Source organism: Simochromis diagramma, unplaced genomic scaffold (genome assembly GCF_900408965.1).
Source record: "Simochromis diagramma unplaced genomic scaffold, fSimDia1.1 OVJJ01000061.1, whole genome shotgun sequence".
Lineage (NCBI taxonomy): Eukaryota > Metazoa > Chordata > Actinopteri > Cichliformes > Cichlidae > Simochromis > Simochromis diagramma.
The window spans coordinates 2,228,402-2,241,081 of record NW_024386945.1 but is presented as its reverse complement, the minus strand read 5'-3'; the positions used below and the strand labels follow the sequence as shown (position 1 = coordinate 2,241,081).

Here is a 12,680-nt window from a genome sequence, read left to right as displayed (position 1 = left end):
AGTGATAATGACGCTTATATAGAGTCTTATTTATTTACAGCTGTATTTACAGTAAGTGTGTTGTTGCCCCCTGTCCTCAGTTCACTGCGATGGTATAAACCCCCCTCCTCCGGCTCACCGCTCCCCACAGCCATGTCATCTTTAATCGCTCCCAGTGGCAGTGGCTGGTGGTGACATAGTAGAGCACAGGGTCAAGACATGTGTTGAGGGTGATGAGCGCCATGGTGATCCGCCGGGCGTTGTAGATGGCTCTGCCAAAGGAGCAGTTTTGGATCATCTCCCAGCGGTAAAGGAGGTGCAGCAAGTACACAATGTGGTTAGGCAGGAAGCAGAGCAGCATGATAACTAGGATGGTGTAGATGACCCTCACAGCTTTTTGGGCTGTTCTAGTTCGGATCAGGGAAATGCGCCTCACGGCCAGCGGGTAACACACTAGGATGATTATGGAGGGCACCAAGGAGCCAAAGACGAGGCCCAGTATGCTGTATGGCCCCAGACGAGTGTCCCATTCTATCTTGGCGAAATTTTCAAAACAACGGAGGTTTTGAGAGATGTCTGAGTTGGTTTTCAGAGGCCCCATGAGTATGAAGACCAGGATGGCCACTCCGACAGCGCACCAGAGCACCACGCTCGCAATCAGAGCGCACCAGGGGCTCCGCATCCTCAGGTAATTGTGCGGGTGCACCGTGGCCATATAGCGGTCCACGCAGATACATGTCATGAAGCAGATACTCATGTAAATGTTGGCGTAGTAGAGAGTCCCTGTGAGGCGGCAGGTGAAGTCCCCGAACTGCCAGTTGTTCCTGTTTATGTGGTAGTGGATCCGAAAGGGAAGAACGCAAAGGATGATGATGTCCGCCACCGCCAGGTTGCTGATGTAGATACTGAAGGCCGTGCGGTGAGTGATCTTAAAGGTGAAGACGAAAAGGGCTGCCAGGTTACCCGGCAAACCCACAAGCAAGGCGAGGATGTAGACGGCCGGGAATAGATGATACTCGTACTCTTGCGTTTGGATGTTGCAGTCATCGTTTGTCACATTCATCATGGCAGGTTGGTATTTTTCTTGGTCATATCAAAAGAAGCGTAGGATGGTTCTCAAAAATGAAGCATCACAGTTTGTCTCCTGCAACACAAACACACACACATTTCCATTCAGAGTTTTTCCACTTTCAGTTCCACACAACAGCAAACACAAGCTGATCAGAAACATTTAAAGTAGATTCTGCTTTTAACACGTTGTTGTTGCTCCAGAAAACGCTTTCATCTGGTTTATTAAAACAAAGAGTAATGTAGGATTTTATACTTAACTTATTCAAGGAATTAACAAAAGTGAAGCATAACAAGGCAGAAAGTCACCGTCCACAAATTAAACCAATAAAGTAAATCATCTTCAATAATAAATGATGACAAAGTATTCTTAGATGTTTAATAACTTTTACTTTTCTGCTGTAAAGTTTAAGAGAACAGAGATTTTTTTACAATCTCGGCAGGTTTCGTGAAACATTTTCTAAAGTCTTTTTTTTTGATAGATAAATTACTAAAATTATGTATATGTGTGGAATATTATCATTAATATATAAAGTTGCTCACCAAGTCATTTATGGACTCCGTTTGATATCCACATGCAGAAAATGCAGACCAAAAACGCGATGAAACCTCCTGTTTGTGCTGCTTCTCTCTGACTACAGAGGGTATGTAACATGCTGGTTTTTGCTCAGACAGTGTAGTTTCCTGTTTCAAAGAGACAGGCACAGGAAACCAAAGTATGACGGTCTACAGTGTACTTTTATCACCCACCCTCTACAGTATAAATGCATACAGCTTAACATCTTGTGGTTATTTTTGATTGTATTTTTAATGCGTTAGCTTAGTACTGCATGTGTAAAACAAGCAGAACATTTTCGCGTCAGTCCAAAAGCATCATTTACATACTATAAAAATATACAAAGTGTTGCAGTGAATGGAAATTTGCTGTTCAGTCTTCCCCCACAATTTGACAACATTTCCATCAGGCTGGATGGAGTTTTTACATTCTTTGAGAGTTGCCATATTGGTGTTGTGGTTTTTCTTTTAATATTGCAAAACACACAAACATCTTTCACTTTCTCTCATATTGTACCTGAAGGCTTGCCATGCAGATAAAAATATAAAATCAGAGTGTGGTGTTAAACCTGGTTTTTTTGTGTGTTTTTTTTTATTTTAGTTATTTGTACAACCTTTGGAATGGACGTTTCTGACAAATCAAACCATTCTACACACATCCATTCTAGCCTGTGTAGTAGTTTCAGTGTTAAATAGGTGAAACTGACTAAATGAAACTGCATCATTATACACCCAGTGACTCATGATGGTAAATGATGATGATGATGATGATGATGATGATGTGATTTAAGTCATTCTTGCAAACTGTAAACTGAAAGCTCTCATTAACAAGGTTTGAGTAATCTGCAGTGTTCCCTGTGGTAAGAATGACATCTTTGCATCTTTATGTTGCAAGTTTATCTTGTTTTTCATTTCAGATGATTGCAGACTGTCTGTATCACAACAGGGTGCAAAAAGTGATGGAGCCTGTTGTTTTGGGTTTTTTTAAGGAAGTGAATATATGGTATAAGTGCTGCTATTCATATCATCTCTTTGTGTGAAGCACACATTTTTGTCTGCAGTCACCATAAGTGGGTGAAATATTAAAAACTAACTGTTCACACACTTCAGGGATCCAGCTTTACCCATTACTGGATAATTATATAGTACTTTTGTACTCTAATTGAGAACCCAGTTTTATGCCTAAGCTAATTTTCCAACATTCTGATACCCTCAGTCACACAAATGTATCGGGGGCAACTTGAGGTTCATAATCTTGCCCACTGATACATACTGCAGACTATAATTAGGAAAAATTCAGACTGAAATATAGTTTCTTTTTGTTATTATTAAACTGAAAGAGACAGCCAGGCCACTATACCCACCAAAGAGCACAGATGAAAACCCTAGAAGTTAGTCACAAAATGAAAGCTAGTCAGAAGGTGAAATGACCCAAAGCTCCTCTTCACTGAGTAGGCATGAACAGACACAAACACACAGCCAACGCACTGTAAAGCAAAAGCTCTCCTTTCCATGACCTTAAGGACTCATAGCCCAATGACTGATTTGAGTCAGTTGTCAAAACACAGTAAAGAGAGTGCAAGGTAGTCCCACGTTTCTGTCTTGAATAATAATGACTTCCAAAATACAGTTTTATTTTTCTGTCAGTTTAAAACATTGGGAGATGTATCAGAGGCAACTCAGGGTTCAGTATCTTGCCCACTGATGCATACTGCAGACCTCTTTGACTAATGTAGATGGTACTATTCATCATCTCTCCCCTCCATAACTCTGATCTGGTTCAGATCACCATCCCATCTCGGTGTCTCAGATCTTCTTCTTCTCTTTCTCTATCTGTCCCCTCTCCCCGTCTTGCCCGTCTTGCCACCATGGGGAGCAGGACCTTCAGCTGCTCTGCTCCTTGACTCTGGAATTCCCTACCTCCTGATTTAAGAAATATTACTTCCTTCTCTCTCCTTAAGTCCAGACTCAAAACTCACTTGTTCAAAATAGCTTATCCCACATAACCTCCCCACTCTGCTATTTTAAATTTGTTTTATGTCTTATGCTTTTATGATTGTGTAAACTGCTTGTTTTTATGTTGCTTTTATTATTCTGCTGTGTACAGTGTCCTTGAGTGTTCTGAAAAGCACTTTCGAATAAAATGTATTATTATTATTATTATTATTTTTATTATTATTTTTATTATTATCATTAGTATTATTATTATTACTCTTATAGGCGGGATTGAGCATGCTGTATGTTTCTGCAGGGTCAGCTGAATCAGTAGGGATTCAGAATATAACACAATATTTTCTCCTAATGTTTCAAACTTCAGAGGGGCAATCACTGATCATTCCGGTTTTTTCAATTACTATTTTATTTTATTTTGTAAAAGTTGGTTTCTAAGATAACCATCTCCTTACTACAGGAAGTGAAAGAGACCAAGCGCGATTAACCGCTCTTATTCTGAAAGAAAAGGACCGGATGTTTTTACGGGTAGCGGGGAACATGAAAATAGTTCAGTAGTAAAGAAGCTACAGATTTAATTTTACGGGCTAAATATAATTGATATCCTGTCACACAAGTTAAGTAAAGAACGAATCACTTAATAATGAGGCTACACATATTTTGATATATGTTTATATTAACGCGGCAGCAGGAAATGATAGCAGCGGCTAATGCTAGCTGACTTGCTGTTGTGGTCGATCAGTGACTCTTTGTAAGAAACCACTGAAATGGAGTTTGGTTACAGACAGTTTGTACGGGTTTTATTGCTCTAGAATAACTGTTCCGTTTTAACGTTTTAACGGTGTGTAAGCAGTAAGGTATTGCGGACATCAGTCATATTGATAGTAAAGGTTTCAACTGATACAAACAGATGGATAGATCCCCTGTGTTGAATACAGCTGGTGCAGAAAGCGAAGATTTGATGTGTGATTCAGTGAAATGCTACATTTGCCTGAATCCCTTTGAGAAGCAGACTGTGGGCTCTCTGGAGAACTGCCAGCACGTCTTTTGCCTTGAATGTATTCTCCAGTGGTCCCAGGTAAACTCTCCTCACCTTTCACAGATACTTTAAAGTCGTAAATGTTGTTTAACATTCTTTAAGAGCCATACCAGCTCATTTGATGGAAAATAGGAAATTTCGCTTGGGTCAAAGGGTGCATGTACGGCATAAAAACAATATAAACAAAAAGGCTTCTTCTGACACAGACTGAACATAATGTTAATGCAGTTAATCATTTTAACAGTTTAAAGGTGAGAATTTTTAGATTTGATTTTTTTTTTTATTGATAAAATATTTTTTTACAAATTGTTGTAAATGAAGTTCTATGCTGTTGGCCAAATATAAGTAATGTAATGTGTTGAGAATTGTGCTTTTTCCACTGTTTTCTTGACATATTATAGCCAGCCCTGATAATGGATTAAAGTGATAGTGAGTAGTTACAAACATATGTGAATGAAATTTTAAGACACTGCTGTGTTCACAGATTTCTTTTCTTTCTATTGATTTTCAGACAGCTAACACTTGCCCAGTGGATCGCATCAGTTTTACCTTAATCTACCAGAGACGGAGCCCTGGAGACGACATTCAAAAGAAGGTTTGATGGAGGTGGCATATGGAAATCCAGCATTATATATGTGAACAGTGGGCTGAGGTATTTGTGCTTCCCCAGATCAAAGTGAGCGTACGAAAAAATGAAGATGGTGGTGATGAAGAGGAGGGGAGCAGTGCTGCGGTTATCTGTGAGGAATGTGGTCGTGGAGACCGGAGGCACCGGCTTCTGGTGTGCATACTCTGTGATTCAGGGTATGATTTCACATGTTTTGATTTGTCGTGATTCCACCCTGTGATGCTTTTTGAATAGCGCCACTCATGTTTTGCATGTGTCCCAGCTGGTGCTCATATGTACAGAACTACATTTTTTTCTTTCCAGTTATCATATGCACTGCTTGAGACCAACTTTAAACACGAGACCTGAAGGTGACTGGGTTTGTCCCGAGTGTGCAGTGACTGCTCATGTTACAGGTAAAAGTGTGTAGTTAAAGGTTCGCGGCTAGAATAATGAGCTATTAAAAATGTTATGTTCCTTATATGCACTTACATGACATTTTTACTAAGTTTAAACCAATAACTAGGCCTGTGCGATGTGATGAAATATATCGACTAACAATATTAAAACGCTTATCTTTTCACTCTGTCGTTTATTTTATGCTCAAAATAAAACTCAGAAATGTCAGAGCAGGCTTTTCCCAGCGGCACGCCATTTAATAAAGACTCAGGAAGATAATGAGATAGCGGCCATTACAACATATATTTATAAATGTATGTGTTGCGTTCCCCTAAAAAGGTCCAGGGGATGAAGGAGAGAGGCAGAATGGTTAAATGAAAGAGGTTTTTTAATGCTTCTATTAATAACTGAATTAAAAGAGATGGTCAAGCTGCTATCACCATTTAAAGAAACAAACCAAAACTCAGGTGTTGGTCAGTAAACTGAAAAGTAAAAAAAAAGGATTAGTCACCAAACACGCACTCCTCTCTACAGAGCAGGAGAAAATGATATATATATATATATATATATATATATATACACACACACACACACACACACACACACACACACACACACACACACACACACACACACACACACACACACACACACACAGAGCTCACTAGCTGCAACCCAACATGGCTTTCTGGCACTAGAGCTCACCTTTCTCTGGCTTTAAGTACTTCTAATTGCTGATGGGAGTCAGCTGTACAAAAAAAGTAGCACCTGAGGCAGGAGAGATGGCAGGACACACCCACACAAGGGCAATCTCTGTTGGAGGCCCTGCTAGGGCCATAAAAATATGGTTTTGTGCATTGGTCATGTCGCACAGCCCTATCAATAGCAAACAAAATCAGCAACAGAAGAGAAGAACAGCAAAGGTCAGTGTCAGTAATAAGAAATTTTAGTTTTTCCTCTCAAGAGGGCAAAAATGTACATCAATACATTATGTTTATGATGCTGTTAATATCAACAGCTGTCAATTTGAAATCAGATCTGGACAGGTATCTCAGAAAGGCCACTCTCAGGAAGCACCAGTCACCAGGAGAAAATTACCCAGCTTGCTTGTTGCTGGAGGTTTAAGCTGTTGATAAGTGAAATTAATCCCAAAAATGTATACGGTGCTGCACCAAAAAACCCTTGCAATTGCTTTGGCCATTAGCAGATTGCATACACACAACTGAACTGTGGCTAAACGATGTATCATTCCTGCCAAAAAAACAGCGATCAGTCATACACAGAAACAGCAGGTAAGACACCTGTTGTAAGTACAATGTAATGCACCAAAAACTCAGGCATGATCACATGACGTGGGTGTACTTACTTTATTTAAGTATAAATAAAGTATATAAATACTTTATTTATATACCACTTTTCTTAACAAAGTTAAAGTGTTTCAGCGTTCAGTGTTTCCTTTTTTTTAAAAGCACATTTATTTCTGTGAACTTGTTGCTGTACAGAAAGCTCCCTGACAGAGGAGGAGATCAGTGATGGAGAACTTACAGATCTCCTGGCTGAAGTGGAAGAAATTCCCTCTACCAGCAGTCGTCTTCGGCCCTCCTCCACAAATCGGCCCAGCAGCTCCACCGAACGGCGACGCAGCGCAAGAATCCAGAACAGAGGCGACAGCAGGCCAAGCTATGGACCACAAACCTCCTGGGTGGGTTCAGTATTACGCAGACTGCTTCTATTCAAAGAACTGTTGTTGTTATTGATGAATTGGGAAAAACACAATTTTTCTTTGAGGTCAAACGTTTCTCACAATTTTTCATTTTTTGCTGCAGCACTCTCTTTGCAGCCAGTTTTACCCAGCAACTACCAGCAACCTCCAGCAACCATTCACCAGCTAATCAGGGAATGCATATTTTCCCTGGCAACAGGAGAAACTGGTTGCCAAGGGTCACCAACTGGTTCCTAGACCTGTGTGATTGAGGCTCAATGCAAATTACAAGCTAAATTGTAAATATCGTGTATTGCAAAGATAAGAATCCTTTTTCTAAAAAAGTAAAGACATAGGCATCTTTTAAAGTGAGCTGAATATATTTCGTTTCCATTGTCCACTATAGTTTGGCTTCCAGCACAAAGGAAGCACATTTTCTGTCACTATTACAGTGAAGAGAACGACATTCATCCTATAAACACTGAGGAAAAGATTCAGATAATTGAAGTCTTCATTAGGACTTAAGCTGTTGTGTCACAAACAGTTCATCACAATTATTTAATAACAGTGCACTTTAAATAAGGACTTCATATCTGAAGCATGTGACCCTTAAAACAGGATGTACTGATGCACACAAATCTAGCACCTAGACCCTGTTTAATGTGATGTTTTAGGTTTTCTTTGTGTGTTTGTGGACGGTTTGTTGCAAAGTTGAAGGACTCCAAAATAAAAGTAAGAGCAAAGGACACTTACTTAACTTAAGTTACCAGGTGTTAGACACTCAGGAAGAGAAGACCTTGATCGTGGTTTCTCTGATGTTAACAATCGTGCAGTGCATACTTGTTACTGTATGAGCAGCGCAGCGGTGTTTAACCACACTTTCTACTCTGCTCACTGTTTTTTTTTTCCTGAAGATATGCCACTAATGTTGGTGCACGAAGATGTTTCCACCTGTCAAGCATCTGCACACACGTCTATAGTAGACCTGTTGGTGAAGAACAGGGCAGCTGCTGCTGGTCCTATCTAAACAAAAAAAAAAGGTTTAGAGTAAGAAACTGTCATTCTTTTCCTTATTTTGTTCCTTTAATAAAAAAATTAAATATAGATATTGTTGGAATACAGGATATTCATTTACAATAGTATGTACGAATATGCCTTATATCCCAAAAGTTCAAGCTTCAGAGTCCTGCAAATTGCTTTTTCTGCAATGCAAAAAAAAACAAAAAACAAAACCAAATTAAGAAACAGAACAACAGGTCGTCATTTGAAGCACGAGTCAATGCAAGATTATGCATTTTAAAGGAGAAGGGGGAAAACTTCTGCATATTTAAATGGAAAAATATGCTTTTGTGGAGATGTATAGAATATGTTAACTGTTTCAGGGTATGGAGATGCAGATTCAGAATTTGTACTGACAATTTGATTTGAAAAAACAAAACGAAATTACTTTGGCAGCCCCTGACTTGCAAAAGAAAATAAAAAAATGTGCAAAGATAAGAGTCCTGTAAGGCACAGTTTAGCAGTGCAGTTCACAACTGTACGTGCAGTTTAATGTTTTCCTTTGTTTTTGCTTGCTGCCAGCTTAGAGTAGAAAGGCGCTGTATAAGAACCAATCCATTTACCATTTACATCTTTCTCACATCATTGTTTCACAGTTTGCAGTGTAGTTGTTCAGTGATGTGATGCTATGGTACAGTTTCCTTGTAGGTTTAGTAGACCCAGAAGTATATGCATCAGCGAATATCTGTGTGATGAATTGCAACTCTTTTGGGCTGAAGCCTTGAACCTTTTTATAGAAATAATCACAAATTTGCACGTATCTATAAGTCCTGCTTGCCTTACCCTCTGACTGGAAACCTTTGATCACATCCTCCCATGAACCTGCTGATGTTCTTGCTGTCACATATCTTAAAACCATAAAACAAACTGAAAACAATACAAAATACCAAAGATTATTCTGCTTGGGTAACTCGATCGCCCTCGGCAGCGAGTCCACAATTCGACTCCCAGCTGGCCTGACTGTTTACTGCGTGGGATTGCCTCCATTTTTTCTCTACATTTTTATTTTGTCTCTTCTTCTCAGCTGCGCCGCTTTGGCATCTTCACAGCAGATCATCTGCATGTCTGCTGTCACTACATCCATGAAGCTTCTTCGTGATCTTCCCCTTCTTCTCTTTCCTGGCTGCACCATAGTCAACATCCTTTGTCCAGTATATCCACTATGCCTCTTTTGCACATTTTCATATGCAAAAATAAAATATTAAAAAGAATTAATGTGCTATAAAACATTTCATGGTGCATGACTTCAATTAAGACATTGTTTTAAACAGTCATGCATCAGAGAGGAGGATGTCAGACTGTGCTGTTTTTTTCAAAGATGGATTTGGCAAAAAAAAAAAATGCATTCATGTAATTATAAGTTGCCACATCATAAATTAATCTTCCCATGAAGCTGTTCTTGAACTCTGTAAATGTTTCTTATTTTTCAGCATGTACCAAAATATCTGCTGAGGGCATCAAAGCCTCCAGTCCCAGCTGATAAAGCTCATAATCAGAGTGAAAGCAGCCATACTTCAGTCAGTAAGTAAACAACTGTCAGTGCTGTGATGCTGAGATGCGAAGACTCACATTTTCACATTTGCTTGTATAACGCGTGCGAATGTATGTTTCAGAGATAAAGAGAAGAAAGAAGGGGAGGAGGAAACGTGCAGCCTAAACTCTGCATTGCTGACAAGTGAAAGAAGAAAAGTTGGTCCGTCTCACCTGATCAGAATCAGCTTTTAGTACAGTAATGAGGTCGTGTAAAATTCATACTATGAATACTGTATTTGTGACCCCTCGTAATTTTCCAAGTACAGGAAATAACCACATGAATGCTTCAAGACCATATCCGCTTTATACCCTCTCTAAGTGTCACAATCGAATGTTCAAATCTGTATAATTTATCTCTAGCTCTACGACAAACTCTGAGTAGCTGGATCATGGGATATGTCATAGTTTAAATAGCAAAACTGCACCAGTCTATGATCTAGAGCAGGGGTGGGCAATTCATTTTCCCAAATTGCTACGTAGAAAACTCGGATTTTTGTGGAGGGTTGCACCAATGAGCTGAAATCAATTCTGCTCAATATTAATTTCATCTTTTTATAAACTGCTACAAGTAAAGAGTAGATGTTAAAGTTAGGTCCTAATTGTGCTCCCTTGAAGAAATGAATTGATACCTCACATGTGAAGAAACAAAAACAAGCACTAGAATCCTGTTTGAAGCTATTATCTTCTTCAGTCATGGTTTACCACAAATGCAGCTTAACGCTGCGAACATCGATCAGACAGCTTCAGGTCCTGAAGACGTTTCTCAAAATCTAGAAGAGTCTGGATCCAGAGTGTGGATATCGCCATTAAAGACCCAGGTGCTACAAGTGACCACAAGGTGGCAGCATTGTATTTGCTGAGCTACAGTTCAAGCGCAAGAGGCTACAGTTTTGGTACAGCCCAGGCGGTTCAACTTTCAGGGAAGCTGTTTTCTATACAGTTTTTTTTAAAACCACCAAACTTTCAATAAATGTTTTTCATTATCTGTTGTTTTTTGGTTTTGTTTTTCAACATTATTGAAAACGTATTTTTCCATTTGGAAATTTACCAAATCTCCAAAAAGTTGATTCTGTTCATCTGGACGTCGCGTTTTGTGGGAGAAACGTTTCGTCACTCATCCAAGTGACTTCTTCAGTCTCAGCTGACTGCAGGTTTCCCCAATCTTATAAACAGTACATTTGCATAATGACTGAAACCAGCCCACTGAAGGAACAATGGGCTGGGAGATCAGTTCCTTAATCTTAATTATGCAGATTCTCACTGGTTATAAGATTTGGCGAAACCTGCAGTCAGCTGAGACTGAAGAAGTCACTTGGATGAGTGACGAAACGTTTCTCCCACAAAACGCGACGTCCAGATGAACAGAATCAACTTTTTGGAGATTTACTTTCCTGGATGATTGAGAATGCATCAAGACGATACAATTACCAAATATAACATTGAGCAATGACAAAAATCTAACTCTCTGTTGGAGAAATATCATGTTAATGTTTTTTAGATTGTTCTAAATTATGAGTGGGGCAAATAATATTTGCTTATAGCTCTTGTGTGGTAGACAATGATGCCCCAAGTTTGTGACCCCAGCAAACCACAGTAATAGCCATTATCCACAAATGGAGAAAACTTGGAGCGGCAGTGAACCTTCTCATGAGCGGCCGACCTTCCAAAATTACTTGTCCATGAGGTCATAAAAGAAACCGGAACAACAACTAAAGAACTGCAGACCTCGCTCACCTCATTTAAGGTCAAAGTTCATTATTCAACAATAAGAAAGCTGCTGAACAAAAATGGCATCCATAGGAGAGTAGTGAAAATTACTGCTGATCAAAAAGAGCATAAAGGCTCATCGTATGCCAAAAAACATCCTGATGATTCCCAAGACATAGGAAAATATTCTGTGGACTGACAAAAGTTAACACTAACACATGATTTAATAAAAATGTCATAGCAACAGTCAAACATGTGTAGTGTGATGGTCTGGGGTTGCTTCATGGCTTCAGGACGGCAGTTCTTGTTACAAGAGTGGCGACAAATTATTAGATTTAGGAGAAAATTACTTTTTTAGATACAGCCAGGTAGCTTTTGTTTGATGATCTGCACATGGAAGTGTGACAAATGTGTGAAAAAAATCCCCTAAGAAATCAGGAAGAGGGCAAATATTTTACAGGGCACTTCATAACCACAGAAAAACTGTGCAAACCTTTTGAGGTAAAGTTTACAAAAAAGTCCAACAGATATCAGCTCTTTGCCTCTGTGTCTTCTCTAAAGACATAATCAGTCTGAGTTAAATACCAGACATAGCTGGAACTCTACAAACACACCCATGGATTAATATGTAACCCACAGTTATGCTAAAAATAAAATATTTCCTCACTTTTCTTTCACCAGCTTTTAAACTCAAAGGAAACCAGTTTTACAGCAGCAGTGAGGCAACAATGCCCCCTTGTGGTTATGAAGTTACATGACATCCCAAGATTTTTACAATTCACTGAGAGGGTAACCTTTATGTAGTGGTCCTGACAGTTCACTTAATGATGGTGCTGAAGGAGAAATCATGGGATATTAAAGGTCAGTGGGATTCTTCTGGTCACTGTGAATCTCTAATTAAATAAATAAATTAGTCCCCAATGGTCGAGCTTGACTCACGATGTCAAGCAAAAGCCAATGGTTTAATGATTTAAGACGAAATATTATGCTTTTCCTTATTTCCTGTCATATATTGTTTATTGCAAATACGAGGTCAGTGGGTGTACAAGTAATCTCCATGACTCCTTCAGTGGTGGTGTCTG

The 12,680-nt window shown here is 39.3% G+C and overlaps 2 protein-coding genes across 3 annotated transcripts; one reads left to right on the top strand and one right to left on the bottom strand.

The window, feature by feature from the left end:
• Positions 1–45: 45 nt before the first annotated feature.
• Positions 46–1,730, bottom strand: LOC120737381 (lysophosphatidic acid receptor 6). Its single transcript, XM_040038031.1, has 2 exons — positions 1,591–1,730; positions 46–1,123 (listed from the first exon to the last, which is right to left on the bottom strand). The coding sequence occupies exon 2, from the start codon at positions 1,043–1,045 to the stop codon at positions 77–79; it is 969 nt and encodes a 322-aa protein (XP_039893965.1). The 5' UTR covers positions 1,046–1,123; positions 1,591–1,730; the 3' UTR covers positions 46–76.
• Positions 1,731–4,047: 2,317 nt separating this feature from the next.
• Positions 4,048–10,876, top strand: LOC120737449 (PHD and RING finger domain-containing protein 1-like). 2 transcript variants are annotated; one of them, XM_040038153.1, is made up of 7 exons: positions 4,048–4,630; positions 5,103–5,186; positions 5,262–5,395; positions 5,523–5,614; positions 7,100–7,299; positions 9,789–9,879; positions 9,972–10,876. In XM_040038153.1, the coding sequence occupies exons 1-7, from the start codon at positions 4,463–4,465 to the stop codon at positions 10,013–10,015; spliced, it is 813 nt and encodes a 270-aa protein (XP_039894087.1). In that variant the 5' UTR covers positions 4,048–4,462; the 3' UTR covers positions 10,016–10,876. The 2 variants fall into 2 exon arrangements, with proteins under 2 accessions (XP_039894087.1, XP_039894089.1); XM_040038155.1 differs by lacking the exons at positions 9,789–9,879; positions 9,972–10,876 and adding an exon at positions 7,424–8,045.
• Positions 10,877–12,680: the final 1,804 nt, after the last annotated feature.

Bases quoted from the DNA above. Each gene is read 5' to 3' on its own strand.
- LOC120737381 (XM_040038031.1), bottom strand. From the start codon at position 1,045: ATGATGAATGTGACAAACGATGACTGCAACATCCAAACGCAAGAGTAC.
- LOC120737449 (XM_040038153.1), top strand. From the start codon at position 4,463: ATGGATAGATCCCCTGTGTTGAATACAGCTGGTGCAGAAAGCGAAGAT. The intron at 5,396-5,522 runs GTATGATTTCAC...TTTTCTTTCCAG, and splicing joins TGCATACTCTGTGATTCAGG to TTATCATATGCACTGCTTGA. The intron at 5,615-7,099 runs GTAAAAGTGTGT...GTTGCTGTACAG, and splicing joins AGTGACTGCTCATGTTACAG to AAAGCTCCCTGACAGAGGAG.